This window comes from Carassius gibelio, chromosome A3, assembly GCF_023724105.1.
Source record: "Carassius gibelio isolate Cgi1373 ecotype wild population from Czech Republic chromosome A3, carGib1.2-hapl.c, whole genome shotgun sequence".
NCBI classification, from domain to species: domain Eukaryota; kingdom Metazoa; phylum Chordata; class Actinopteri; order Cypriniformes; family Cyprinidae; genus Carassius; species Carassius gibelio.
This window is the reverse complement of record NC_068373.1, coordinates 18,934,743-18,962,674: the sequence shown is the minus strand read 5'-3', so window position 1 is coordinate 18,962,674 and position 27,932 is coordinate 18,934,743. Positions and strand designations below refer to the sequence as shown.

Genomic DNA, 27,932 nt, shown 5'->3' with positions numbered 1-27,932 from the left:
TATAAATCAACAAAATCATGACAGCTTAAAACACTTGGACACATTTAGACAAATTTAATAGGCACATTTACAACAGATATAATACCCCACAGGATTTAAAATTTGACTAACAAGATATAAAAAATGAACTAACAATAATCAGGGCATGAGATATACACGCATGTTCACGTCACACGCAACAGCACCACAGAGTTGAGCTAAAAAAAAAAAAAAGGCTGAATTTGAAATCTGGTACTGTCCCAATTGCATAGGCAGGAGTAGGCCTATTTGTGTGCATATCTGTTTACTGTACTGCATTGAACGATTCACATTCATATGTTGCTTTTTTATCCTTTGAAATCCATCAGTGTACCACATGAACGTGACCTGATGCAAGATACAAATATATAAAGCAAGAACCGAATGAGAGAGATGAAATAGTGAGTCACGACTGGGCAACAGATTTTAGCACTATTGGAAAGTTGGTAGAGAAAATGTAGTGCTATTTTCAGTTAGGGCACATGGCATACAAGTCCTCACACAGATGAATGCGAAAGAATGAAAATCAAACATAACAAAGAGCTCAACAACAAGGATGAACCACTAGAAAAGTGGAGGACAATTTTACACTGATTTTAAAATTTCAATCACTGATTTCGTACATCCATTTTCATGCTTTTCACACTTAAGCGTTTGGGTTGTATACTACATTCTAGTTGGCTAACAAATAAAGGTTTTGTTAAATTAAAAAAAAAGAAAGATAATCTTGAGAGAATCAAAATGTGTTTAAAACTATGCATGCCAATAAATTACAATTATTTTCCAAAGTTGTAAATAAAACAGGACAACTTGAGTACACCTTACGACAAAATATTATTTTAGTCTTGTTACTTTAAAATTTCATGTTTAACTCAATATGTCACTTGCCATTTCTTTGTACTTAATTGTAAAATGTTTGAAATCTCTGAGTGAAACTTGTTTCTAAACCATTATTTTTCAGCAGAAATAAATAACAGTATTTTAGCTGTGTAATTTCCAGCTTGTTGCATGTTGTCTTCTTGCAATTTTAATGAAATCATTTTAATGAATAAAAAATCTAAAGTAACATTCAATAAAATTTCTAGCAAATATACAGTAAAAACACATTGCTATTCTCTTAAAAATAAAGGTTACAATGTAGTTTTTTGCTGTGTTTTCACAGAAAAACTATTTTGGCTTCCCCAGAGAACCTAAAGAAAAAATCTAAATAAACCTTTTTTCCAGAACATTGTGTGCATTGGGAAGATTCCATGGATGAACCACAGATGCCAATAAAGAACATTCATTTTCAAGAGCATAAATATAAAAACGGATCATTCCTTTGTGGTGGGTGACAGTGAAATTGCTGGCAGGCCAAGCACAAATATGAACTACTGAGCCAGAAGGAAAAATCCTTATTGTTGAACTCGTCAACATACACAATACACATATTCAGTTGAAAAACTGTAAACCAATAAACATCAATACAGTATGTAATCTAGAGTCGTCTGTATAATCAGTTCACGACAGTTTTGAATGAACGTGTTTAATTATACCTGATATCTAGAAGTTCGATCAAATCAGGTAGAGTTGCGTTGATTCAGACATAAACGTCTGTAAAGTCTATTCCACTGTCTAAGAGAGACAGCTGAAGAGTGCTTTCATCAGTAGTACTGTGTCTTTTCGGTCCAGCTCGCAATCCAGTGTTTCTTATTGTTTGTGGTGTCCACAATCAAAAAGCCCTGGTTTACCTGGTACTGTTCCTTCTTACAAATCTTCACGCCTCGGTATTTTGACATAGTCCGGAAGTAGGCAGCCCGCTTAAAAAAGCCACTCTGTAAGAAAATAAATAAAAAAGAGAGCTGTGAGCAAGCATCCTACCACATTATCTTACCAGGATTATTATAGTGACAAGGTAAGCGGCATGTATTCAGAGAAGCTTTGAGAAATCTGAGAGCTTCAGCTGAAGTTATTTTATGAGATTACAAGATGAACATTAAAAAGCATTCCTTAAATTCAAGTGAAAATAATAAAGAGAGCAAATTATTAAGAGATAGAGCAAGCGTGTTAAAATGTAGTCTAAATTCAGCTGCAGATTGTGAAGGGGAAAAGAAAGCTTGTTATCTCTGTAAGAGAAGATGTGATCAGAAGGCGTTTGTTGCCTCAGTTGAAAGCAAGCTCTCAAACTGCCAAAAAGAAAAGAACATGGTAATGCAGAGAAAGTTATTAGTCTTGCTTTAAGTTGGATTAAAGCGGTATACTACAGTTGATGTTTTAAAGCATCATTCTATCTTCAAGATAACAGCATCACAAGCCTGAGGACATAACAAAGAGCCTCACATATCAATTTGTTTCAGGGGGGGAAAAAACCCTCTAGTGTTTTTGAGAGCAATGATGAGAGTCGAAACAGACGAGGCAAGCGTTGTGTCTCAAAAGGGAAGAGGAAAGACAGTATTAGCGGAGCTTGCATAGAATACATTATTGTTAATTAAGCCAAGTGTTTTAGCTAGAGAGCTGTTGGCTGTGGCACCTACGAATTCGCTATTTGTGTCAGAGGCCCACAAAGGCCAGCGGATCTCAGTCCTCCTCTGTAAGGCGGTCATTTTCAGATGGCTGAGTTTTCATTTCTGCTTTCTGGGCCTTGGCCTCATAAAGCTCCCTGGTGTTGGCCCTCTTGAAGAAACCACACTGGGGAACAGGATTCAGATATGAGCAATCAAACAAAACACAAGGCATGGCTGGAAGAAATGATCTAGACCTGAATCAGCAGCTCTTCTGGTACAAATGTTTTTATATATGTGTGATATATTCAAAATAGATCCATGTGCAGCATCTATCAACACCATAAAACATAAAAAAACTTTTAATTTGGGGAATTACATATCATTTTATGCTATGTATCACTATAATTGATAATTTTTGTAATATTTTATAAAAATAATTATCGTTTATTATTATTATTATGTTTTTTTATTATTATTTGTTATTTATTTGTTTTATGAAGTTCCTTCATAATCAGATTTGGCACATTATGTTATGATCGATTGTTTGTTATTTAATTCATGCTTACAGCATAATTTTAGTGTCATGTGATGGTTTGTGTGTGCAACACCGTTCACTGTCAATATATGTTCAACTGCTATTGTAAAAGCTAAAATAATTAACTATAATTTATCATGTGGCCTACTATTTTAATGCCGTAGGAAGGTATTTTAACCTTCTATCAGTGAACCGAATATATGGTTATGATCAGTAAGTTTACAGGCACCAAAGTGCCATCAGGAATCTGTGAAATGTTGCCTCACAGAAAAAGATTTTTTAAAATGTGTAGCAGTATGTGTTGTTTCTCTCAAGGTGGAGGTAAAAAAAAACAAACTTAACACTTTGTTTATGGTGTCAAAGCATAATGTGATAAAATAAAGCCGTTGTTTGTGTCATTCCATCGAGAATAACACGCAGATGTGTGAACAAAAAGAAAGTGTGCAGCACTGAAGTACAAAAGGCTCCTCACCTTCCACAGTAAAATGACAATCAGACCCAGCAGAATCACTCCTGCCAACACGGACACAATGATTATCCATAGAGGCACTTCATACTGAAGCTCTTCTACCTCTGCAGGGTCTATAGCTACTGTAAACTAAACACAGAAAAGAAGTTTACTGTCATTAATCTCTAATGCACCAGAAATCATATACAGGAAATTGCCTCATTTTAATAATTATTTGATTTTCCCTCACTTATGCTAAATGTATGCATGAAAGAGTTCCAGACAGAAGAGGAAACTCGGAGATGTTGAGTTTGTACCTCACGGTCGTAATTCTTCATCTTGATGGTTGATTTCTCTGTTTTTAGACTCAGTGTGGCACTACCAAACACAAGTACTCTTGCACCATTGTAGTCCTGTAAAAAGAGAGCTGCAACAATGTTATTTTCTGAACTTCAGAGTATTGTGTACAGCACATGCTTCCTTTGTTGGACTAGTGATGGTGGGTCATTAATGGACGATTCATTTACGGCATCTGTCATGTGGCAAATGAACGAAAGACTTGGGAGGTGAGCTAATCAACTGTGCTTCACATTATTGTATTGAATTATTATGATTTCACAATATGATAAAAGACTGTGTATAAGAATGTGTATGAGGAATTGTAACTCGAACAAATCAACATAAATATAGATTAGTTCATTTTGCTGAACGAGAGACTCTGTAAAATGATCCATTTAAGATTATATTGGACACAGTCTGCTCAGGACATGGAGTACTCCACTAATCAGCTGATGAGTTAATTCAGCTTTGTTAAATATGGAAGACATCCAAAATGTGAAGTACTGGTAATGATGAGACTCCAGGAACAGACTAAAAACCCTTAAACACTGTGCGATTTCTGTGCGATTTCGGCAAGGTACCAACTCACACTGTACGGGTAGATCACATGCAATGTAAAGCCAAAGCTCACGATTTTTGTGCGCTCACTGTACTGTCCGATTGCCGAGTTGCGATTTGACTGCTCACACTATCCGTGAGGAATCAACCGAATCAGGCGTCGGCGTATCTAGATGCGCAGGTGGCTGGGAAGATGTGGCCAATGTGGTCAATCCATTTTGCAACGCGAACTTGAGGTAAGCAGGCGTTTTTTCCCCTCTTTTATTTTTCTTTTTCTTTGCCATAACTCCACAAGTTATCCCTCCATCACTTCAGTCCACACTACACGCTGTGTCAGGTGTCACCATGGTTTCGTTTATGGTTTCATGCACGCGCAGTGAGGGAAACGCGGAAAATCGGTTCGTAGCCCGCTTCAATAGTGCGATACCTCACGAGAGGCGACCAAAATTTCTGACATGTCAGAAATCCATCCGACCAACCGATTGCCGGTCGGGAGAGGCTTATCGCCTCTCGTTTCCCCTTGTACACTGCACGAACACTGCACGACAAACAACGCACGAAAATGCTGAAATTCGGCCCGACCCGAAAAAGAGTCGCACGAGTCAGAATTCGGCTCAAAATCGGATGAAAATCGCACAGTGTATGCCCGGCCTTACAGAGCAACGTTCTCAAATGAGACCAGTGGTACCAATAGTTTATGTAGCCTTTGGGCCTATATGATTTCCTGTGTTTAGTGAAACACAAACCTATACAGCAAATGCTGACAAATATAAAATTGTAGTTAAATTTGTTTTTTAAATAAGCCATTTAACATTCTTAATATATTTCACAGATTAGATTACAATTTTAATTTCCACATACACTGGGTCCCAAAATATATTTGGAAGAACCCACAGTTAGAAATGTCTAAATGTCATAAATACAAAATATAAATGATGGAAATAAAATATTAAACACTATACAAAACATTTCACAAAAATACGTTTTACGATGATAAAACAATATATACAGCATACTGTGTTCAAAGTTAGTGGAACATTTCCATAGTTAATGTGAAGAACTTGAGGCAATACGACATCCATTAAAAACCACACTGGGACCAGTTAAAAGTAATAGCTTACAAAAGCATCATTTGTTTGCAGATGGCCCTTTGTTTCTAACGCCAGTTTTAAGTATGTCTCAAGTATCCAAATAGTTTTTGGTGCCACTGTATCATACTTTAACCTAAAGTATATAACATAGTGTGAAGGACTGCACCTGGTAGTAACAAAACCTAAACCACTTAAACCCTCATAAACTCGAAAAATGTCACAAAGCAAGTGTGGAATTTATCCTTGAGAGTCTGGCATGCAACAAGCCTGCGGTAATAAGAAGAGGATGTGGAGTTTCAAATGAAAATGGAGCTCTGACCTCAAGCATTGTGCTGTTCCATACGCGTGCTCTGACAGTGAGATTGGCCGAGGTGTTCATGCCATGCAAGGGGCAGCTGAATGTCTGACAGAGGGCGCTTCCCATGCCACAGTTCTGACATTGAGAGAGACAATGAGCAGTGACAGCCAAAACACTCTTAATTCTGTCTTTGTCTAGTCTCTGTTGCATACTACATCATGCAAAGTATCAGAGGAGACATGCCAGTATCATCCAGTTGCCTAGCAACAAAACAATGGCTGAGGGAGACAGATATGCTCACCAGGTTGGCGGGCGGTTTCCTCTGGACGGCCCGTGGGTTCGGGAGGGTCTGCGGTTCAGTCTGTTCAGACATAGAGGAGTCCTCGTCTCTTTTCCTCCTTCTTGTCTTGCGCTCTGACACCTAATCCACAGAAGGTAACACATCTATCACATTAACAAGCACATTATATGGAGTGCTAGCTATAAAATACTGCAGGGATTTCATGTTTTTGCAAGCCAAAACCTGAAAACGAGTAAGCATTTTAGCACCAGTTCTTGGTTTCTGAAGTCGATGGGATTTTTATAGAAAAATCAGCGGTTAACAAAAGCACAAGATATTTTTGTTTCATTTTAAAACATAAAATACATCAGTAATACCACCTTGTAATTTTTTTAAGCTTTTATGCTTCTTGACAAAGTCAAGTTGCTAACAAGTGGCTAAATTGAATTACAGAGGTTGCTGAGCACATTAAATATCATCACACTGAACAGAAAAACTCATCTTCTCACTAATCCGCTTTCACAGCCTTGTCATGTTTATAATTGCGCGATTCTAACTGAAATTTTGAGGGAAAATGTTTTATATAAAGACTTCTGGAAGCTCAGTGATGTTTTGCAGTTCATTTGTAACTTTTGCTTTTAATTTCTGGTGGTTGTATTTTCCCTTCTTAATTATTTAAAGTTGTGTTCATTTGCAAAGATTATCATGGTGAACAAAATATGTAAGGATCATAAACGTTTGTTGGTCACAGAGCTTATTTTCTAATACAAAAACCAGGGAGATACTAACTTCCGAGACGGCCTTATAAAAATACGTCATTCCTGTTGCGCTCTATTAGATTACGTTCCACCACATTACGGAACTCTATGTCATATTATTAAGCATAAATCACCTTGAATGAGAATATTTCGATTTTATTATGTTTCTGTCTTAGTTAATCCTCTCTGGAGTTCTTGGATTCATTTGTAGAGCATCTAGACCTCCTAAGCACATGTCACACTGATTTATAAGCACAGAGAGATAGATAGTCTCCGAACCGCCCTGGTACACATTAGGAGATGGACTTTTTCTGAAATAATTCCCACTCGGATTTGTACATTGAGTGAGATTGCAGTGCGAGCTGTGGGTAATATAGTTCTGGGAAAGGAGGAGGTCCCAGTCCCAGCATGATTTCTTCTGCCGCTTCTCTCCAGGATTCAAAGGCTGGATTGTGCTAAATTGCTCGCTCATCAACACCGTACTGCAGAAAAACAATCAGTGACAATCATACAACCAATCACTTACAGTGAGATTACGGGGGTTTACGATGTTATTTTCAGGGACACAGAATTGCTCAGAGGTTCCTGCCATCTCAATCTCTGACAGATAAAGCAGCCACTTCTGATTAGCCACAGCATAAGGCCACTCAAAGACCACTTCCAGATACCCCAGATTTCCCAGAGGTTTTCCAGAAAGAGCCACCTGAAGACAAAGGAATAAAACAAGTTATTACTTTGAGTAATTGTAAACTGATTGTGTCTATTGAATGTATCTAGTAAATAACTTGTTTAAGGCATCACACCACATCTAGGACAAGCACAGGTTTCACACTTAGGGCTCGTCGCAATTTACAATTTTCTCATAAACATACAATCTCATTTGTAAATTTTCATACAGTCTACTTACTCTTTATTGATGGCTAAGTTTACTTTATTCAAGCCGTCGAACCACACAACAACTTGTTACTGAATAATTGTTTATTAACAATCTATCTTTTAGGCTTTGTTCGCAAGTTATCTTGATGACCTTTTTTTAGGGTTTTGTTTTGTGTTTGATTGGATTCAGCGTTTCAGATTTAAGGACGCTGTTTGTCATTATCTTTCTACGTCTGTTGTGCGAATCTCTTTACACCATTTCCCAAATAGGCCTGATGTAGTACGTCTGAGATTTTGTCTAATCGGTTGCTGCAAACAACGAGATTTTATCAGTCCTCTTGGTTTCTTTCTCCACAGTGTAGTGCCAGGTAGCTCCGCCTACCATGACATTTCATTGGTCCAAAAGTTCCCACTCCACGATGCTGTATGTTAAACATTAAACGTTCTCAAATGCTGTGCTGTGTTGCATAGTTTCCTTACAGTGTGGACGGACAAATTGTCCAACACTGGAGACTTGCCACATTACAACTAGTTAGGAATGTAGGGTGTAAAAAACATCTTGCCGTCAAGTTGAATTCCACTGGGCTTCCAATGTCACTGGTACTTTTCATGGCGGATTCTCCTACTACTTTTCCACTGAATTCTGTCCTAAACTCGAAGCGAGGGCTACAAGAAAAACAGATTGATTTATTAGCAAACTGATTTGATTTTTGTAGCTCTTACTAAAGTTTAATGTCAGGCCAAAAAAGTATGAAATGTCTGTATAATACTGAAGTGTAACATGAGTCATTCTGACATCGCTTTGAAAAGCGTTAAAGCAAAAGAAAAGATCCGGTGAAATGCTCTAAGGATAGAAATGGCGCATAACTCACATATTAAAGAGGGGCTGTAGGACGTACTCCACCTTCAGTACTCTCGACAGGGGCTTTAGATCATTCTGATCGCTCCACCTGAGAAGTGTAGATGAAATCATCAGCCCAAATCTGAGTCATACCCTTTGAACAAACCTCTTTTACAGACAATTGTTCTTTCATATGCATATAAGCCGTATGTTAGTGGTTAAAGCTGCAGAACTGAACAGTGAATCACTGAATGCTTTTGCCCGGGTTTTTATGCAATGGATTCGTTCCTGTGGGTGGGTAATGATATTCTTTCTATATACAGTTCTGCTCAACTTTGCATGCTCCTTAAAGATTTTGCCAAATGTTTATGATTTAAAAATAAAAATTAGAGTTTTTTTATAGTAGCCATTTTATCTAATCACTGAAATGACACAAACTAATACAAATACAAACTATCACATCCAACACAACATTATGAAAAAGGGACATAATTTAAGTAATTTTTTTGTCTTCTGTATAATAAGTAAATATATTTTATGCAGCTTCTTTAGACAATGAATGAATAAATAAATCGTTAGATTTTATCTCTCTATTTTTTTTTTTAAATGCTTAATATCTCAGAGATTCTGCACAGGTTATGTAAACTTATGAGCACAATGATGATTCTCTTGTGTCTTTAGAAGATATTGATTTTTGGCGAGCTCATTTCCTGCAATGTAGCTCTCCCCAAACGTTCAGCCTATTTAAAAATCTGAAGAAAACAATGGAGATTTCTCATACGTTGAGAGCTGCAGTTCAGTCTGAATCTCCTGCACGTCTATTGTGATATCTGCCGTTTCAAAGGTGATCTCAATCTCCACCTGTGAAAGACACCAAAAAATAAAGACATCCATCTTCATATTCATTTCATCTGCTCATAGAAATGCTCTTCATTACAACACTCCTATTATTACATCCTGTATCCAACAAATAATCATAAAGTCTCATCCAATACCCATTTAATATGGTCGTTCCAGTATGTCTGATGTTAAATCCCAGGGTAAATGTGCTTAAAACCAATGAATGTCAAGTCACTGATACCATTGAAGTCTTACCCTCTGATTGCTTTTGAAGGGGTCCCCCAGTGTACACAGAAGATAAGGCACCCCAGGCGACAATTCAACATTTAAGTTCTACAAGAAACAAAAACAAGAACCAAATCAAACTCTGTTTACTTTCTAAATGTACATTTTGTTCAAAATGTCTGAAAGAAGTCCCTTATACTCACCAAGGCAACATTTATTTTTATACAGTAAAACCAGTAATACTGTGAAATAAATCAAATTTAAAATAATAACTGTTGTGCTGTTAAATATAAATATTTTTTGTGGAAACCATGATACAGTACATTCTTTTCATGATTCTTTGATGAATAAAAAGTTTAAAAGAAAATAATTGATTTGAAATAGAAATATTTTGTAACATATGACTGTTACTGTCAATTTTGATCAATTTCATGCATCTTTCCTTCCAAAAATAATAAAATTCTTACTGACCCCAAACCTTTGAACGGTAGTGTGAATGCAAGGATAATGTACTGCAGAGGTATTCTTTGTACAGTTCAAGAGGTCTGGCCATTATAACTTCTACAAAAAGTTGGCAATACAGTTTGTACTACCATGAAATGAAATAATTGGTGCATGTAAGGAACACTTATTAGAAATGTCCAAACAGAAAGCAGCAGTATCCTAAGACAAATCCTAAATAGTCTTACTTAGTCCAAAACCGCTGCTTTGTTTATTATACACTGTAAAAAGGGAAAATGTACAGTTGTTATTTCAAGGAGCTATAAAATTACTTCAACTCTTGCATACAAATATAAACAAAAGATTAAAGATTGCATGTTTTTTTTTACAATTATATTAATTTATGAGAAACGGTACCAAATGGAATCAATTCAGGGTCTAGATCTGGGTCACTATACTGTATGCACTAATCGATGATCTTTGATATAGATTATTACGTGAGGAACTGTTATGGATTCTGTGTGGAAGTGCTGAGAACTGTAAAAGGAACTAAGGCGTAAGTTCTGAGGACATCTATTGATCTTTCAGTACCTTGGGTTTCAGGCTGGAGAAGCTGAGTGAGGAGGGAATGGTGACATTTAGAAGAGCACCGTAAGCGTCTTCTGCTTTCCTGTCCTGTGATATAACATTGGAAACATTCACCATCAACTTCAGCTTCTTCATGTCAGTAGTGTAGTTGAAAATTTGGAAGCCATTCTGCCTGTAGAAATACACCAACAAGCAGTTCACATCACCTGTTTGAAGTAATGACAATTCCTATTCCATCCCTGTCTATTTTATGGCTCAGGTGATTGGATCATCCGTGAGTGTTCATGTGCAAAAATGGGTCATTCTTGAAAGGACGTAAGAATCATATTGGGTATATCCTTTCTTTGTAGCATGATGGGAGATATTTTATTCAGTCATCTACTTTCCCTCTCACTTAAAGAACAATACTGAGCTTACGTGGGGAACGGTGTGTTCTGCTCATCTGTGAATGCAGCCGTCATCTGAAGGTTGCTCTCACATTTGTTATCTAATCCACAGGCTTTTTGAATGTGAATCTAAAGAAAACGAGATGACATTGGTGGAATATAAGCGGGAATGTGAGCAGCTGGTTAAGGGCAGACATTGTGCTTCCAAAGAAAACATCATTTTGTGTTTGAGTGAGGAAAAATATGCTGTCAAAGGTACCTCAGCTCTGCCAGTCAGAGCGTATCTTTGGCTGATCACAGGAAAAGCACTGAGGTCTTCCAGCGTCTGCCTGCCCGAGGGAACAGGCTCCACCAAAGTCACGCTCAGCAAGAAAACTATCGGAGCAACCTTGTTTTGGATCGTTTTGGACTGTGAGAGTAAAATGCAAAGGCGATATATATCACAGTTATACAAATCTCTGCATACAGTTAGCCCAATCTGATCTCAGGCTGATTAAGAGCCTTTTTGTCACAAAGAATAAAATGGCAATTGAAAGGATGGCCTTGTGTCATACCACTAGCTCCAGTTTCAGAGAATGACAATCTCCAGACGGATTAACAGACATATTGCCAGTGTATTTGCCCTCTTTGTTGTCAAGGAAACGAACACGAGGGCTCCGAGACGATTGCTGATCGGCTTCCACCGTATATTGAAAAGCTGAATAAACAACAGAATACTGAAACAATGCAATAAATAATACTTTAACAACATTAGATAAACATAAGATGTAACATAAAACCCAAATGTACACATCCGATGAGAAAAAACTATGAAACAGTTATTTAAAAAAAAAACAGTTTTATGTAGGGAATTCTGGGAATGTCAATTTAAAAAAAAAAATAGATTAAATTAAATTAAATTCATGCATTTAGCAGACACTTTTATCCAAAGCGACTTCCAGTGCATTCAGGCTATCAATTTTTACCTATCATGTGTTCCCGGGGAATTGAACCCCCAACCTTGCGCTTAATAAGGCAATGCTCTACCAATTGAGCTACAGGAACACAATTTACATTTCTTCATTTTAAATGACACAATGACTTTTTCTTTCACTTCCAATAACTAATTTTAAACAGTATTTTAATGTAAAATTACATTAAATGTAATCATTACGGATAATCAATTAGCAGGTTTTTACTGTAGCACTTTTCTGTAGCATCTTGTACTGTTAAAATCACAATCATTTTTAACAGTGTACATTTTGCATGACAATGACATTTAGAGAGGTTGCATTTATATTTAGGGTAATTAAGTTTGATGTGGGACTTACTAATACTCTTCTGGGAACTGGTACTGCCGGTGCTGAATGTGTAGGAGAAGCAGAATTCTGCTTCAATACTGTAAGAGAAAAACACAACAGAATTAACCGATTTTGTCACAGAGACATAATCAATATTAAGATTACAGCCGTTGCGGTTAAATTATGACAAATATAGATTACAGCACATTATTTAAATCTACTCTAAATATGCCAAAGGTTTTTATTTACAGCCAGTTTTTTGTTGACCATCACATTCATTTAAGCAATCAAAAGAGCTTAAATTGGTCCATAAACAGTACTGACAACTGGTTCTATTGAGTCAGCCTGATTCATAATGGATCCATCCATATTTTATGTTTTGGAAAATAATCAGCAGTTGTTGTTTTGTGACACTGTAGACACTTCTGACATGACTACTGAAGTGGCTCATTTCCTGTTAAATAAACAAGTGTGAAAGTTGGAGTGTGACATTTAAGGATTCATTACCAGGCATCACAGTCTTCTGGGCTGATAACTTGTGGTTTCACAAGGAAAGAATTATTCAGGTGGATCACAGGACGTGCTCTTACAAGGAGAAAATTAAAGAAAACACAATGAGATAAAAAAGATTAATATGCAAAGTGTGATAATTCATAACTGTGACATAATTGTTAACTGATTGACTGGTTTTGGTCTTTGTCTGCTACCCTAATGTTATGCAACTAAAATATGCAAAATATTGAAATATTGTGACACAATCAAATCACCTTAGCAAGACCACACGATCATCTAATGATCCGACTGCTATGTCTGGGTAACCGTTCCTGTCCACATCCATGCCACCACTGACAGAATAGCCAAATGTTTGGAATCCACCACCTGGGATGTCTTTCCCATCAATCACCTGAGGAATAATGTTAAAGCAAAAGTTACATATAATACATAGTGGGACTATTAGTTGGATGTGCACCTATTAACCAATGACTGATAATCTGTAACAGTGATGGGCCATGAATACGTGATTACTTTTTGCTAAATAAATGAAACCGAGCGCTCCAACTTGAGACAACCTCTTTAAAAATAACTATTCAGAAACATGACACATTCAAAGTTTCAAGCTGGTTGTGATGAAAATCCTGTGAATGTTTATTATGATAACTACTGGAATCTGCAGGCAGTTTGAACAGACAACCCTAGAAGTGCTTTTCAGTGGGTCTTCAGCAAGATTCCCCATGTATTCAGTCAGATAAAGACTGTCAATTTCTTTTTAAGAAGAAAAAAAGACGTTCTTAAGAACAAATGTGACCCTGGACCACAAAACCAGTTCGAAATTGAGATTTATACATCATCTGAAAGCTGAATTAATAAACTTTCCATTGATGTATGGTTTATTAGAAACTAACAATATTTGGCAGAGATACAACGATTTTAAAATCTGGAATCTGAGGGTGCAAGAAAATCTAAATACTGAGAAAATCCCCTTTGAAGTTGTCCAAATGAATTCTTAGCAATGCATATTACGAATAAAAAATTAAGTTTTGATATTTTTACGGTAGGCAATTTAGAAAACATCTTCATGGAACATAATCTTTAATTAATGGCTATTTTTTGGCTATTGCTAAGATATACCCCAGCGACTTAAGACTGGTTTTGTGGTCCAGGGTCACATATTTGAGAACTTCAGAAGAATTTTTAAAGAACTGCACATAGGAACAGTCATACAAACTTCTAGGAATTGTGAATCTGGGCCCAGGTTTTAGGACTGAACAGCTCTACAAACAAGCTAGTTTATTACTTAATATATTAGTAGTAACTGTACACTCTTAGAACTCTAAATATTTTTTTAATATTCCCATCTCACCTGGCTTGGCGTTTGGGAAATACCCGTTTTGTTGCCCATCCATATATATACCCTGCCTTTATTATGATATGGAGCACCAACAGCAAAATCTGTTAAGGGACAGAGGAGTGAGAAACAATCACTGTCAAAATACTTCTTAGTAATGCCACAAGAAGGCAGCAGAGTAAAATGTCCTTGACTGTATAATATGCTGCTCTGAGTAAGCGCTGCACACAAAAGTGAATTCATGCAAAGAGCCAGCAAATTAGCAACAACTAACTGAAAGCCATATACATGTTACTTTGTACAATCAAGCGTGCAATTAGACAAGAAATCCCAAACCTACCTTGAAAGCCATCCTGGTTAACATCACCAATAGCAGCAACGGCCATTCCAAAAGCTGAGTCCTTAGGCCCAGTGAGGACCACATCGGCTTTTCCAAGAAAAGACCCGATCCGGTTCATATAGACATACACTGCACCACCTTCACCGTTCTTCCGGTCAAAATAGAAAGGAGCTCCAACAATCAGATCCTTCCAGCTATATGGATAACATGAAGACAAGTTAAATCTCCATGTCAACATCTTCTGTTTCATCAATGACCTCTTGCTGAGGGGAAACAAAACACCAAGATTTGTCCTTACCTATCATTGTTAAGGTCAACAATTGCAACACTGCTGCCAAAATAGGATCCGACTTGTTCGCCCATGACAGTGGCTTTTATTTTGACTTCTCCTTTGACACTGTCTTTAAAAACTTCAGCCATCATCACAGATCCTTTGGCTTCATCTCTTGGAGCTCCTGTTACCACTGTGTCTTTGTCTTTTCTTAGCACACCTTGAGCCACAGCTATAGAGTAACCTAAAGAGCAATCAATCAACAATAACAACATGCATTTTTCTGCCTACATATTAACATAGTTACAAAGGAAGTGTGATATTAAAGATAGTACATACAAGTTACAGATTTTGTGTTTCAGAAAAAAAGGGATTCTTTATGTGAATAGGATACAGGTCAGTCAACAATTGACAACAAATGCTTATAAGAATACAACATGTACAGTACAATTGTAACAGAAATAAATCAACTAAAAGAATGTTTTCGTTGTTGCTGTTGTTTTGAAAACGGAGTAATCCCAGAAAATCCAGAAAGCCAAGTTGCAGCATAGCCTTACCAGTATAAATATTCCCTCTATTCTGGAAGTTTGGAAGCTTGCTCTTCACTTCACCAAACTTAACTTCAGGGTTATACCACAGCGAAAATGTGTTTCCTGCATATGACAGAAAATTATTAGAGGGGCATTTTACATCATTCTTGCATGCAGAAGCAGAATGTTTACAGGGAAACAAATCCCCCTCACCTTGCCAGTTAAAGCATCCAGGTGCACCCAGGAAGATCTCCGTCTGAGTGATGGCAGCAGACATTCCAGCAAGACACATGCCTTCACTCATCTGATCATCTCTGGGCTCACACACCTCGCTGTATGACTGCCATTCAGAGTCTTCTTCGTTATACTGTAAATCATTTCCACGAACATAGCACCTCCCAATCATCCGAAAGTTGGTTCCATAGTCCCGTATATAACGATGGCCACAGGCCTAGCAAATTGGGTGATGAATATTATGTTTTTTTTTCATAGACCAACATAAAAGAGCTCATTATTTTGAAACTCACCAGGACACGGCCCCCTGGTTGACTCTGACTGGCTATCGACACACCTAGCCACATCCCATCCATCACATCGTTCTTAGGGTCTGGTCTGTCATCAAAATCTGCGTGACACAAAGCAATTATTCTGATTTGGTCTTTCTGTTGTACCATGCAGACATGTGGGACACAGCAACAACAACAACAACAATAATAATACATAAAAGTAAAAAACAATAATAATAATTTAAGCCTTGAATGAACGGCATTAGTATTATTATTATTATTATGAATATTATTATTATTATTAATGTTGAGGCATTATGTAACTATTTATACTATTATTAGTATAAATAATAATAAATCATATTTTATTGTTATATATTATTACAAATTACATCATATTTATTAATTCATATTTTAAATATCACTATGAATTAATATTGTATTGCTATATCTTTAATTATTCATATTATTCATAAAAGGGAGGAAATAAATAACGACAAATACATCTGAAACTTATGCAATTTACAAATATCAACAGATTTGACATTTACCATTTATTTATTCATACATTTAATACGTTTAATTAATTTCATTAATTTTTTTTTATTCCATACATTTTTAGTTTACGTTTTATTTTTCGGAAGTGTCATTAATTATGTAAAATGTCATATAATTTTCCCTTTATGAAATTTATGAAGGTAAAATAAGTAAATAAATACATTTGTTTATGTCTCATATGACTGGCAGGACAATGAATGATTAGTAATAACAACAATAGTATTTATAAATCAGATAAAGAAGAAAACTCATGGCTTGTATGGAGGTCAGGAAAATTACTTGAGGTGAGAAGGTTCAGTCTTCTGCAGTCTTTGGTGTCTGCCGTGATTGGACAGGCATATACATCTCCAGTCTCATTTGCTGGCACTCCTGCCTCTGCTTTCTCTTTCGGTGCACCTACAAGAAGTCTGAAACATGTGTAAACCTGATTGATCTCGAGTCTGTCTGGAAGCAGGGTATTACGCCACAGTTGCCGCAGTACCACAATAATGGCTTTCTGAGACAAAAAAACTATTTTTCACACAGCACTTTCAAGGATAAGGCAGAAATTCACATCCGGCCATGTGTCAGGTATTGTTTAAATTTGACCTTATCCTCTGAATTTAGTGAACACTGCAGATAAACTCCAGCATGTGTAACCATTATCTGTCTGGATTTGTCGGACTACGTGAAATGATTTCGACTGGAAGGGCTTGTCAGAACACACTACATCCAGGACACAGTGCAATATGGACAGAAAACATGCTACATGCTTTTAACTAAAAGTATCTAATTAGCATAAAGCATTTAAAAACCACAGGAGATGGCGATCACATTTTAATTTCATTTTCACATTTTCAGACAGTATAGTGAATGGATTTCATGTCTATACTTCCCTCCCTCTCTTTCCACAGATGAGCTATTATGATACATACATCCTTTATTCCTTGCAAACTCAAACTCCTCCTATGCAACCGATTTGATGTTGATCACAAAAACTAGGAAACCCAAATCAGCTATCATGGAACAGGTGCAATCATCTAGAGCCCTTGAGGAACGTGAGAAGAATTAAAGAGGCATTTCATTAAACTCTAATCACAAAATCAATTAATTTAATTTCAATATCCGCGAAAGCACGACAGACATAATAATGACTAAAGCAATGCTGCCTGCAAGCTCGATTCATTAATGTTTCATGATTTTTGGAGACAAGCACCCTAGTTGCTATTTCATCCACCTTGCAGCCTGAGGCTTCATAAATATTCCACTCTGTGAGGGATGAGATCTCATCAGATCATGACTCGTGTCTAACGGGATTATGATCGGGCTTTAGTTGGTGATACGGTCATTTCAACATCTTTAAAATTCTGTTTGGTGATTTTGAACAGAAATGTATTATGTCTGACAGACTAATGATCACAGATTTCATTCCTCCAACTAAGAAATTGGGTAATAAGTAACGAAGTTTGCCACAGTGAAGTGGTATTTTTGAATATTATTTTTTATTCTTTATATATAGAATGTTTTATCTGTTTTTGTCCATTTAATGAAAACCAATGAGCTCCATTGGGTTCCATTATATGGACATAAAGAAACAAAGATATTTTACAAGAAAAAGTGTGTCTGTGTGTGTGTGTGTGTGTATACTAAAGAAAAAGAAAAGTCATACAGGTTTGGAACGACATGGGGGTGGATAACAATTAAACAATTAAAATCAAAATTGTCTGTCATATACACAAATTCTACAAGTGAACATTATTACTGAAATACACTGTCACAAGTAAACATGCTCATTTTGACAACACTCCTTTCAGAGGTGATTTATTTTCGTGTCTGTACTTGTTCATATTCATCACACATTGCGCTGAGGTAGACTTTAATGAGGACACAGACTGAGGTCAGAGTCAAAGGGAGGGAGAGAGGGAGGGAGGGATGGGGAGAAGACAAAGAGGGACAACGAAAGACAAAAGGTGAATTGAAAGACATCCCTCCCGCTCCCCTTGGGCCTAATTTCATTTGGACCCCAATGATCGTCCCCCTCAAACCACCATTACAAACAATCGACTGCCGTCTCTGCCTCAAATCCTGTCATGTGACTCCAAATATGCTTTCAGCAAGGACAAGACAGGAAATGAGAAAGTCAAGAGAAGGTGAATGAGCAAGAAAGAATGTCAGACGCTTCCTTGTTGCTACATGTTCACCACAGTAGAACCTTTTATTATGAGGTATTATAATTACCTTTATTATTTATTAACCTTCATAAGTGAAAAGGGCGGATACTTTTACTTGAGTCTTAAAGGTACAGAAGCAACAAAATGCACTGTTTAATTCTACGCCTAAGTGAGAGGGTGGTCATTAAAATAGTCACAGAAAACTATATTAGAACAGGTTTTGGTGCAAAAACAAGAAGTGATTAGTCTGAGTTATAACACAAAGAACATCCCACAGATTTCATGCAGATTGTTCAGTGAAGCATACTTCCAGTGCACTACACCGGACAACACACCACAGAGGAAAGATTACCAATCACAAGCTGTTTGGGGGTTCGCATTCACTGGTGCTCCTTTTTTTTTTTTTTAAGCTACTCCGCTTGAGAGTATATGACTCAACCTAAATAGATTCATTTAATATTTTCCACAGCATTAGTCTTCATTCTGCTTTACTGTCAGAACAAACTACAGTATGCCTGAACTGTAAATAACACTGATATTTCACTTCTGCTTCATGGTCTAGTGAATCTTTTGAAGGCACATACTGACATTTGGTATTTTCCTTAAGAAGTTTAGAAGCTGGAATATTTTAATAGATTGGCTTACTTTTTAAAAACCTTTCTAGCCTTAACTCGTTTTGATTTACCCAGTGATACTGAACTGAAAAAGCAAAAACGAAAAAAAGCTATGAGTCAGATCACAGGGAACACAACTTCCTGTAACCTGCTGAAGAAGGTGTGTCTGCTTCGACAGTTTCACCGAATTAATATCAGGGCCAGAGTTCACATTTTGCACCTTTGTTTGATGTGTGTGCCTCCACACGGCACAAAAGGATCCGTTCTAAAGGCCTGAGCTTTCAGTAAATAGACCTTAAAGCAAAATATCTCACTGGCCACACTCAGTATTTGAGACTGTCTGGCAATGTACAAAGAGCTTGATTAGGAGAGAGAAACTTTCTGGCAGTTTTGCACACATTTACATTCGGGCAGGTAAAATTCACGTCCCTTATCTCTCACATACTGCTATAATAATACAAATAATAATCATCTTGATTTTCTACAGCGCCTTTAAATGTTACATCTCGAAGCGCTTTACATAAACAAGTAAAACAACAAAGCACACCACGTGTAGATTATATAATAAGCCAGAAAATAAGAGACGCATTCAAATGAATTGGAATGCAACCAAAACAGAGTCAGCATTAAGCTGCACAATAAATGACGTGCACAGACAGCTCACTTTCAACTGAGTGGGAGAGTAGAGATGAGAAGCAGCAGTTTAAGGCATAATGTTTCTGCAAAGTTTATTTCAAAACCTAAGCAACTTAAAGTCTTCTAAAGGAACCATCTTTTGGCCAAATTCTAGGAAGTAGTGCATATGTCCTTTGTAGAGAAGTCAGTCCAATAATGCACTGCGCTCAGTGAAAAAAACAAATCCATCATGGTGGATAAGTTAAGAAAAAAACAACAAGAAAACTGAACAATATTAATAAAACCAGTTGAATCTAATTGAAAATTATTATTTTACCAAATATTTATGTGTTGTGCGATGTGTATTAGTAGATTATTTAAATATTAGCTGAGCAATATGTTAACATTATGATATTCACATATTTGTTTAAAAGCTGTTCACCATCATATATGCACAACAATAAATTCTGTTTTATTTTATTCATGAACCTTCTTTCGTGATCTTTCTATTCGTTAAAGAATCCTGAAAATAATTACGGTTTACAACAACATTATTAAACAGCACAACTGTTTTCACATGATTAATAATAATAAGAATGTTTCACATAATAATAAGAAATGTTTCTTGAGCACCAAATAAGCATATTAAAATGATTTCTGAAGGATCATGTGACCCTGAAGACTGGAGTAATAGCAGCTTTGCATCACAGGAATAAATGACATTTTCTAATTTATTAAACCGATATTTTAAGTTTTACTAATATTTCACAATATTCCTGTATAAATGCAGCCTTAGTATGCTTAAGAGAATTCTTTTCAAAACATTACACATCTTATCTCAACTCCAAATTTTGAACAGTAGTTTAAATTCACATTTCGTAAAACCAATCTTTATCATTTATGACAAATATTTCTTCACAGGAAGCTCATGGATCAGAGCTGCTATGGTCAACCAGAACACTCACAAGGTGACAAATCTCATTCTTGACATTCCAGCTGTTACAGATTAATGGATAATATCTAATCTAAAAACCCAGGACGCTCCACATGCACAGCAAGTCATTATCCCTCTAGACTTTCCAGCCCAGAGGCGACACAAACCTACTCTCCTTCAGCTGAAATTGTTTTATGAGATGCTGTCTAGACCACTCAATGATTTTAAATTAGTGGAGAACGAAGTTTTCATAGTGCCTACCCTACTCAATTGACAACTCAAGCACCATAATGATATTTTTTTAAATAATCCTCAAACGTAAAAACATCTTTTTGTTGATCATTATGGGACTTTTCAAGTCTTGTCAAGTCTTGTAAGACATGATGGATGGGATTGCGTGTTCGCAAATGAGATTAACGAGAACCAACCTTAGTCAGGATAGCACCATATTTTTGACAGGAATTAAAACGGGTTGTGAAGGATAGAAATGCAGTGCATTCAATGAATGGTAATGAAGTTTAACAACATGCTGGTTGTCCAGCTGATGAAACGTCTTTCTAAAGAAAACCTTTCAATCGACAAAAACTCCAAAAAACACTTTTGAAAGTTGTGAGTTGAGAAAATGAGCTCACGAGTTACATGAGTGTGCGCCATTGTAAAGACACATCCCTCACATCTTCATTTGCAACACTTTAGATTAGGGAACACATATTCACTATTAACTAAGAGTTTTCCCTCAATAAAATCCTCACTTGCTCCTTATTAATAGTTAGTAAAGTAGTTGTTAATTTTAGGTATTGGGTTAAGGCATCTAGAACATGTGTCATACAGAATAATTTATTAATATGTGCCTAATAAGTACTAATAAACAGCCAATATATTAGTAATATGCATGCTAATAAGCAACTAATTAAAAGTGAGAATTGAACTTTAAAATAAAGTGTTACTTTAAATTTAATAAGGTGTCTAATATGATTAAGATCTGTTAAGTGCATTTTCAAGTTTTGCTACATGTAAAAGAGCACTAAATACCAATTCAGGCAATGCTTTAACCGTTCATTTGAGATTTGAGGTAGTACACGGTCTGACACCTATAGCCATCACCCAGATAACCTCAGCTGCTAGCAGAAAACAAAACCACAATCTAAAGCAGACAGGAAATCACATCATGTTTAACCTACAAGACAAAACTCTTATTGTTCTGTTTATTCAAACCTTCCATTAAACAAACAAAACATTTTAATCCGCAAACAGTGATTGACAACTCTGACAGAAATTCAATGACATCAAGGCTATAATGTGACAAGTTGACTGTTACGCTTTCTACAATGCCACATTTATGGGCCTCCCAATGATAAGATCGTCTCTGGTTTTGATCAGCAGGCCACATCAGTGGAATCTTTTTGACGAAACATCTGGTTCAATTGATGCAAAGCTTCAAAAAGTTTAGTTTCTCCCATCACTAAGAAGAACACAAGAGGAACACAAAATAGTCCATCCAAGGTGAAAAAAACAAGACCAGACCAAGAACAAAAGAAACACAAGTACCACACACACGAGTAATTGACTAACAAGGCAACAAGGGTGACAATCAAAAGGGGACAAATTAACAAAAAGACTACAAAAAGCACAGTAAACAGGAAACGAATCAAAATAAAAGTCCCAACACAAAACAAAGGCACTGCATATAACTCACACTGATTATGTATTTTCTCACATGCTATAGATCAATAATCACCATGTAGGCTTTAAACATTTGCTGCAGTTGTTCAGTCGGTAACTGGATCTCAGCTGTGAGAATTTTAGAAACTTGGCTTTATAAAGGAATTTAAGCATGGTGAGAAGTTGTCTATGGTCATGAGGGTCTGAGAACATTCAGCACACCAGCAGCACTAAAGAACCACTTCTGCTGCTCTAGCATACGCCATCACTGGAAGGAAAAAGGTTATTAGTCTGACATTGTGTGAGACAAATGACCAAAGATCAAACCACAGAAATAGCCAGCCTAACACAGGATGTCCTTGTGTACCACTGAGACAGTCCTCTATGTGTTTGACAAGATGATGGATGTCCAGCCAGTCTAATTAATATCAACTTTGACTGATCTTGTTTCTCAAATTGTCGGCGCTGATAAGATCAGGAGGACCTCTGAACAGTTGATGCATACATAAATCAGAAATCAGGAAATCTTCATGTTTTTTAAATTGCCGCCAACAAACAAGATGCAGGGAAGCAGACAAATGGAGCGCTCTTCCACTGAGGTTCAATGACAGGCAATCAGGAAGTCACCAGAAAATGTATTTAGCAACTCAGACAGCTTCACATTAGTTTGGGACGACTCCACAAGGACAATGACAAGGGCAGACACAAACACTGAATCTGTTTTTCCTTTGTCTGAACTTAGCTGCATTTAATACGACAAACAGCAAACATTTACACCTCCCTGCTTTTGAGCGCATAGCACCCACATACCACAAAAGGAAATGGGCCAGTCCAGACACCACTGTTCTCTTGTGGTACAGTTTTCTACATCTGTTAACAATGAAGAGACATGCCTTATGATTCATTTAGTCTTCTTTATATATACTTCATTCATTCTGTTTATGCAGTGGGTCCTATACAGCCAAATCTAAGTATTATCAAATCAAAGACGGTTTGTTTATCTCCATTGTGCTCGCAGAAACTACACATGAAAGTCATAAGAGGAGATAGATTTGTGGTTTCACTGCTATCCTTTATATAGGAGTCTTTAACGTGTTTTGGTATTTAACATGTTTATAAAATGCTACCTTGTTGCGGCTCAATCACATGCTGTCGGCTAAATTGAAAAGACAGGGTGTTCTATTATAAAAAAAAGCCAAGTATTTTGCCTGAGCACTCAGAAAACAAACGACAAATCATTATTTTGCACTGTTATGGTAAGTAAGTAAGTAAGTAATATATAGGCCTATAGCCATCTGTAATCAAAGAAAACAGCCTGTGGAAGTCATTGCAGTTACTCGTCTGGCTTTCGTTGTCAAATCTCTGGAATTCTAATTTCCTGGGGAGAGGAAAAAAGGAATTGTGTGCAAACTAGTATCTACTTGTGCTATCGTGCACAACTTTTTGCAAAGCTTGTGTTTTTTTTTACCACTCCCACTCAGCGTCTTTGAATAAGACTTCATGTCCCACTATAAAATGTATTTATAGGTGTTAGACTGCAGATTACGGTATATGATATTGTTGTTGAGTTCAGTCTTCTTGCATACTACCAACTCTCTCTGATAACCAGTGAGCTCATAAGCTCCAATTAATTTAGTGAGAATCATAAATGAGTGAACTACAAAGCCAAACACTTCATTCTTGAGAAAAATGGGTCTCAGAGGAACTTACTGGCTATTGTAAATGATCAGTTGGTTTACAGAGATATTTCACTGTAGTAGGGGGTAGGTGATCAGTTTGTACAGCTCCGAAGGCCTTAACCAACATTAGTTATTGTGTATTGTTTATTAAGTTACTAGGCCCAATTCACAACTGTTATTCCTGACTCTGGAACCCATTAAGACTTGTATTCATCACTTTCAGTATCAAACCTCAAAATGTGAGCAACAGTTTTTGAGAATAAAGGCAAAAACTGTTGTGGAAACCATAAAACATTAGACAAGCAGGTGCATGACCTGCCCAGCCCTAAGTCAGTAACGGGCGTTCTTATCTATGTCTCATATCCTCTTGTGAAATGGAGCTTAATCATTTACCTGAAATAATCAAGTTAATTCAATGCCACAAGAACAGAAACAAGAAGGTCATAAGAGCATTTCAAACATTTCAAAAACAATGAAAACATTACTTTTTCAGGTTATTCAATCTTCATATCACACAGTCATAAGATAAAAAAATAAGGTGTGCAGATTACACTGTAGTAGTAGTAAGATGCCATTATTATAAGGATCTATTTCTACCTGATCCTATCCTTAATTTACTTTCGTTGGTATGGGCTAATATACTCAGGTCAATATTCATTACTACTACTTATTTGTGACTTGTATTTGTTTTAGACTTTACCACATGATGTGTATTTTAGGACACACAAGTTTCTACAAAAATTCTCATTAAATAATTCTTTTTTTTTCTTTTTTTTTAAAGAGCAATACTTTCCTATATAATAATAATAATACATATAATATGAATGTACATACTGTGTGTATATAAAACATACATAATATACAATAATACATATATATATATATATATATATATATATATATATAATACTTTATGTATTTGGTGTAATGCACTCTGTTTATGTGAATAAAAGTTAAAAAAACACATTATTTTCCTTATAAAGTACATTATTTTCGATCCTTTATGCCCTGCCTTTCTGAAATGCGTAGATTTTTACAAAGCTCATCGTGCTGAAAAGCGCAGTGTGCTCTGATTGGCCAGCTATCCAGTGCGTTGTGATTGGCCGAATACCTCAAGTGTGTGACAGTAATTTTACACACCTTAATGGTTCAGGAAACATTCCTCCATAAAATGTGCTGCACACACTCGAATATTAGGATTGTACTGTTCTTGAATAATGTTGTAAATAAAATGTAACCACTGATTTCTAGCTGTGTCTTCTTTTGGAAGGTAAAAAATATAGTTTGGCTTTCGCAACAAAACAAACAGTGTCTCCACAGCATGCCTTTTTTCTTTGTGTGAACATTTGGGTGGTGTTATGCAAATCTTTACAAACAGTGACCTAGATATGTCCGGGCGTGTTTAAACAAGGCGTTTTAGGAGGGCGTGAACGAGTCTTAATTTTGAAGAATATCTCTTTTGGACTACAGACCTTCTGTAAGCATTAACAGCTTTTAACACTCCAAAGAAAAAGGAAAACATGAAAGTGCATCATTATGACCCCAGGACACATTCATGAAGCAGGTCTAAAGGTGTACTCTGGTCACATGACAACAAAATGGCTTTCTGCGTGATAGTTACACCATACTGACTTTGATTTGGTGGAAAAAAAATAAAAAAAATAATAATAATAAAAAATATTATGTATATATATATATATATATATATATATATATATATATATATATATATATATATATATATATATATAATACTAAAAACTGAAATTCTTGAATAATTTATTTATTAATTTCATTTATTTTACTTGGGAAAATACTCTGAACAATTACACCACCTACATTTATTTTTACTTTAAACCCTTAAAAAATATCCAAATGACTATCAACATGATCATCATAGAAAAAAAAAGCATTCAGGTAATATTAAGTTGGCTATAAATCGCATATGTGATTAAATCTTGGCTGCATAACTAAATAAATCCAGACAAAAGAATAGGCGCCATATACAAAGTAACTATAAAATATTGTTAATAAAACGCTCAACAGGTTCACATCCGTGAGAAGATTCTGTCCTATGATATTTCACCTGGAGTAGCCTATTAATTAAAAAAAAGTCAAAAATACTTACAGGTGTCTTTTCTCTCCTACGAGCTGCTCGTGCAGTGCAACAGAAAGCCCAAACAAACTGCCCGCTGTCTTTCCCTCTTTGGCGACTGCAAACCTCACGTCCAAGTTGAACGCATGACAGCAACGAGCGGCGCTCAACACGAACACCAAGACAAGCGTGTTTTTACCGAGTCCTTGCTGGTGAAATACATTCATTTTTTCTAAGTCACTCTTTTGTTAGACGAGACAGAAACAGAGCGCGGAGTAAAATGACTCTGTCAGGGTCTGAACAGGAGCTGGTTTGTCAGACGCTGTGAACTGAGAGTTCATACTCGTAGTCATTCTTCCGGGTGTTCGCGCCAGTCATCGGTGAAAACCTGACCGGAGGGCACTGAAATACAGAGAGCGAGAACACCTTGATAGAGGACGGACTTACACACGCTAGCCTGTTCTGACATTGGCGCTCTGTTATAATGTCTAGAAAAGGGCTTTTCAAACTTTTAATATGGTCCCCCGAGGGAAGATTTCCTGAAATATCCAGGCAGCTGTGTATTTTCATGGATAAGATACATTTGTACTGTGAGTGGAAAAATGTTGAAGTCATTTTAAATGACTGATAAATATATATTTTATTAATAATATTTTAAAAAGACAACATGTTTTTTTTTTTCCGAGTTAAACATTTAGCTTTTATATTGTCATTATAGCTACTACAAACCAAACTACTCTCCTGAAAAATATTTACTTTGTCATAAGAGAAACATTTTAATTAGAGTCTAATTTAAGTGTGTCTGGATAGCGGTTTTCACTGTAAGTATTCTTCCAAGGCAAGAACTACTACAAACTATAGTACAAACTGTACTTGAAAGAATGCACATTTGGAGGAAGGAGAGATATTATTTATTTATTTATTATCTAAAAAAGATATTGAAATGAAAATGAACAGTAGGCGTATTTTATTTTTTTCCTAAATTTTCCAGGGACCCCTTTGTGCATCCCTAAAGGATCCCCAGACCTCAGAAAACCTCTGGTCTATAAAACTTGTGAAGCATTGATGGAACGTATATTAGGTTAAATTGATCATATTCACCACATTCACATCATGGTGATTTTACCATGTGTAATCTTAATCTAAAGTAAATTGAGTAAATTTTGTTGAATGCCTACGTAAACTGAATAACACAACCTTCAGCTGTAAAACACTGAACTGCTTTCCCTGCTGAAAATATATAATTATGTATAATTTTCACCTGTATACTATATTAAGTCCATTAAAATGTACAAAAAGACAAGGCCTAGCAACAAGACAAACATTGCAGCTAGTGAAGGTTGCTTTCAAAACACTGCTTTGAACCCTAAACAAATCTTTTTCTGCTTTAAATAAGTAGCAGAAATAGTAAGAGTAGCATGGTAGGATGCAATTTTGAATTCAGCCTATAGGCTTGTTTGAGATTAGCAAGATCTGCACAGAACAGATCACCGGTGATCACCGAGAGATGCATGGCAGACAGTTACGTCTCCAATAGCGTGACCCTTCTCAATTTACGTCCGCCTTGCTCTAAAGCCAAAAAAACTCACATGACGTGAGGCAGCTCTGATTGTGCAGTCGGGCGCAGTGTCACCACATTCAGTGTGATGGAAAATAACCATTTTGAGAGAAATTCACACATTTATTTGCTGTAAGAAATAAAAAGCTAATATTTGAGACCAAAAATGCATCACCTAACTGTAAGAGTAAATAATAATTATAATAATGTTAATAATAATAGTAATAATAGGCTAATAATTATAATAATAAAACTATATACCCGTTTATAAGGAAATTAATTTCTCTAT

At 36.2% G+C, this 27,932-nt stretch overlaps 1 protein-coding gene across 3 annotated transcripts; it reads right to left on the bottom strand.

Moving 5' to 3' along the window:
- Window positions 1-39: 39 nt before the first annotated feature.
- LOC127950869 (integrin alpha-3) lies at window positions 40-26,566 on the bottom strand. Of its 3 annotated transcripts, XR_008152556.1 has the most exons (27): window positions 26,119-26,466; window positions 16,616-16,743; window positions 15,800-15,897; window positions 15,486-15,723; window positions 15,300-15,395; window positions 14,770-14,986; window positions 14,472-14,665; window positions 14,147-14,235; window positions 13,053-13,189; window positions 12,793-12,870; window positions 12,316-12,383; window positions 11,560-11,702; window positions 11,265-11,414; window positions 11,037-11,134; window positions 10,623-10,791; window positions 9,621-9,698; window positions 9,307-9,386; window positions 8,557-8,634; window positions 8,248-8,350; window positions 7,335-7,511; window positions 6,072-6,191; window positions 5,792-5,905; window positions 3,802-3,897; window positions 3,509-3,634; window positions 2,528-2,685; window positions 2,338-2,425; window positions 40-1,832 (listed from the first exon to the last, which is right to left on the bottom strand). XR_008152556.1 is itself a non-coding variant. In XM_052548224.1 (26 exons), the coding sequence occupies exons 1-25, from the start codon at window positions 26,310-26,312 to the stop codon at window positions 2,575-2,577; spliced, it is 3,180 nt and encodes a 1,059-aa protein (XP_052404184.1). In that variant the 5' UTR covers window positions 26,313-26,566; the 3' UTR covers window positions 40-1,832; window positions 2,532-2,574. The 3 variants fall into 3 exon arrangements, 2 of the variants coding, with proteins under 2 accessions (XP_052404184.1, XP_052404193.1); XM_052548224.1 differs by lacking the exon at window positions 2,338-2,425 and having other exon boundaries at window positions 2,532-2,685; window positions 26,119-26,566; XM_052548233.1 differs by lacking the exon at window positions 2,338-2,425.
- Window positions 26,567-27,932: the final 1,366 nt, after the last annotated feature.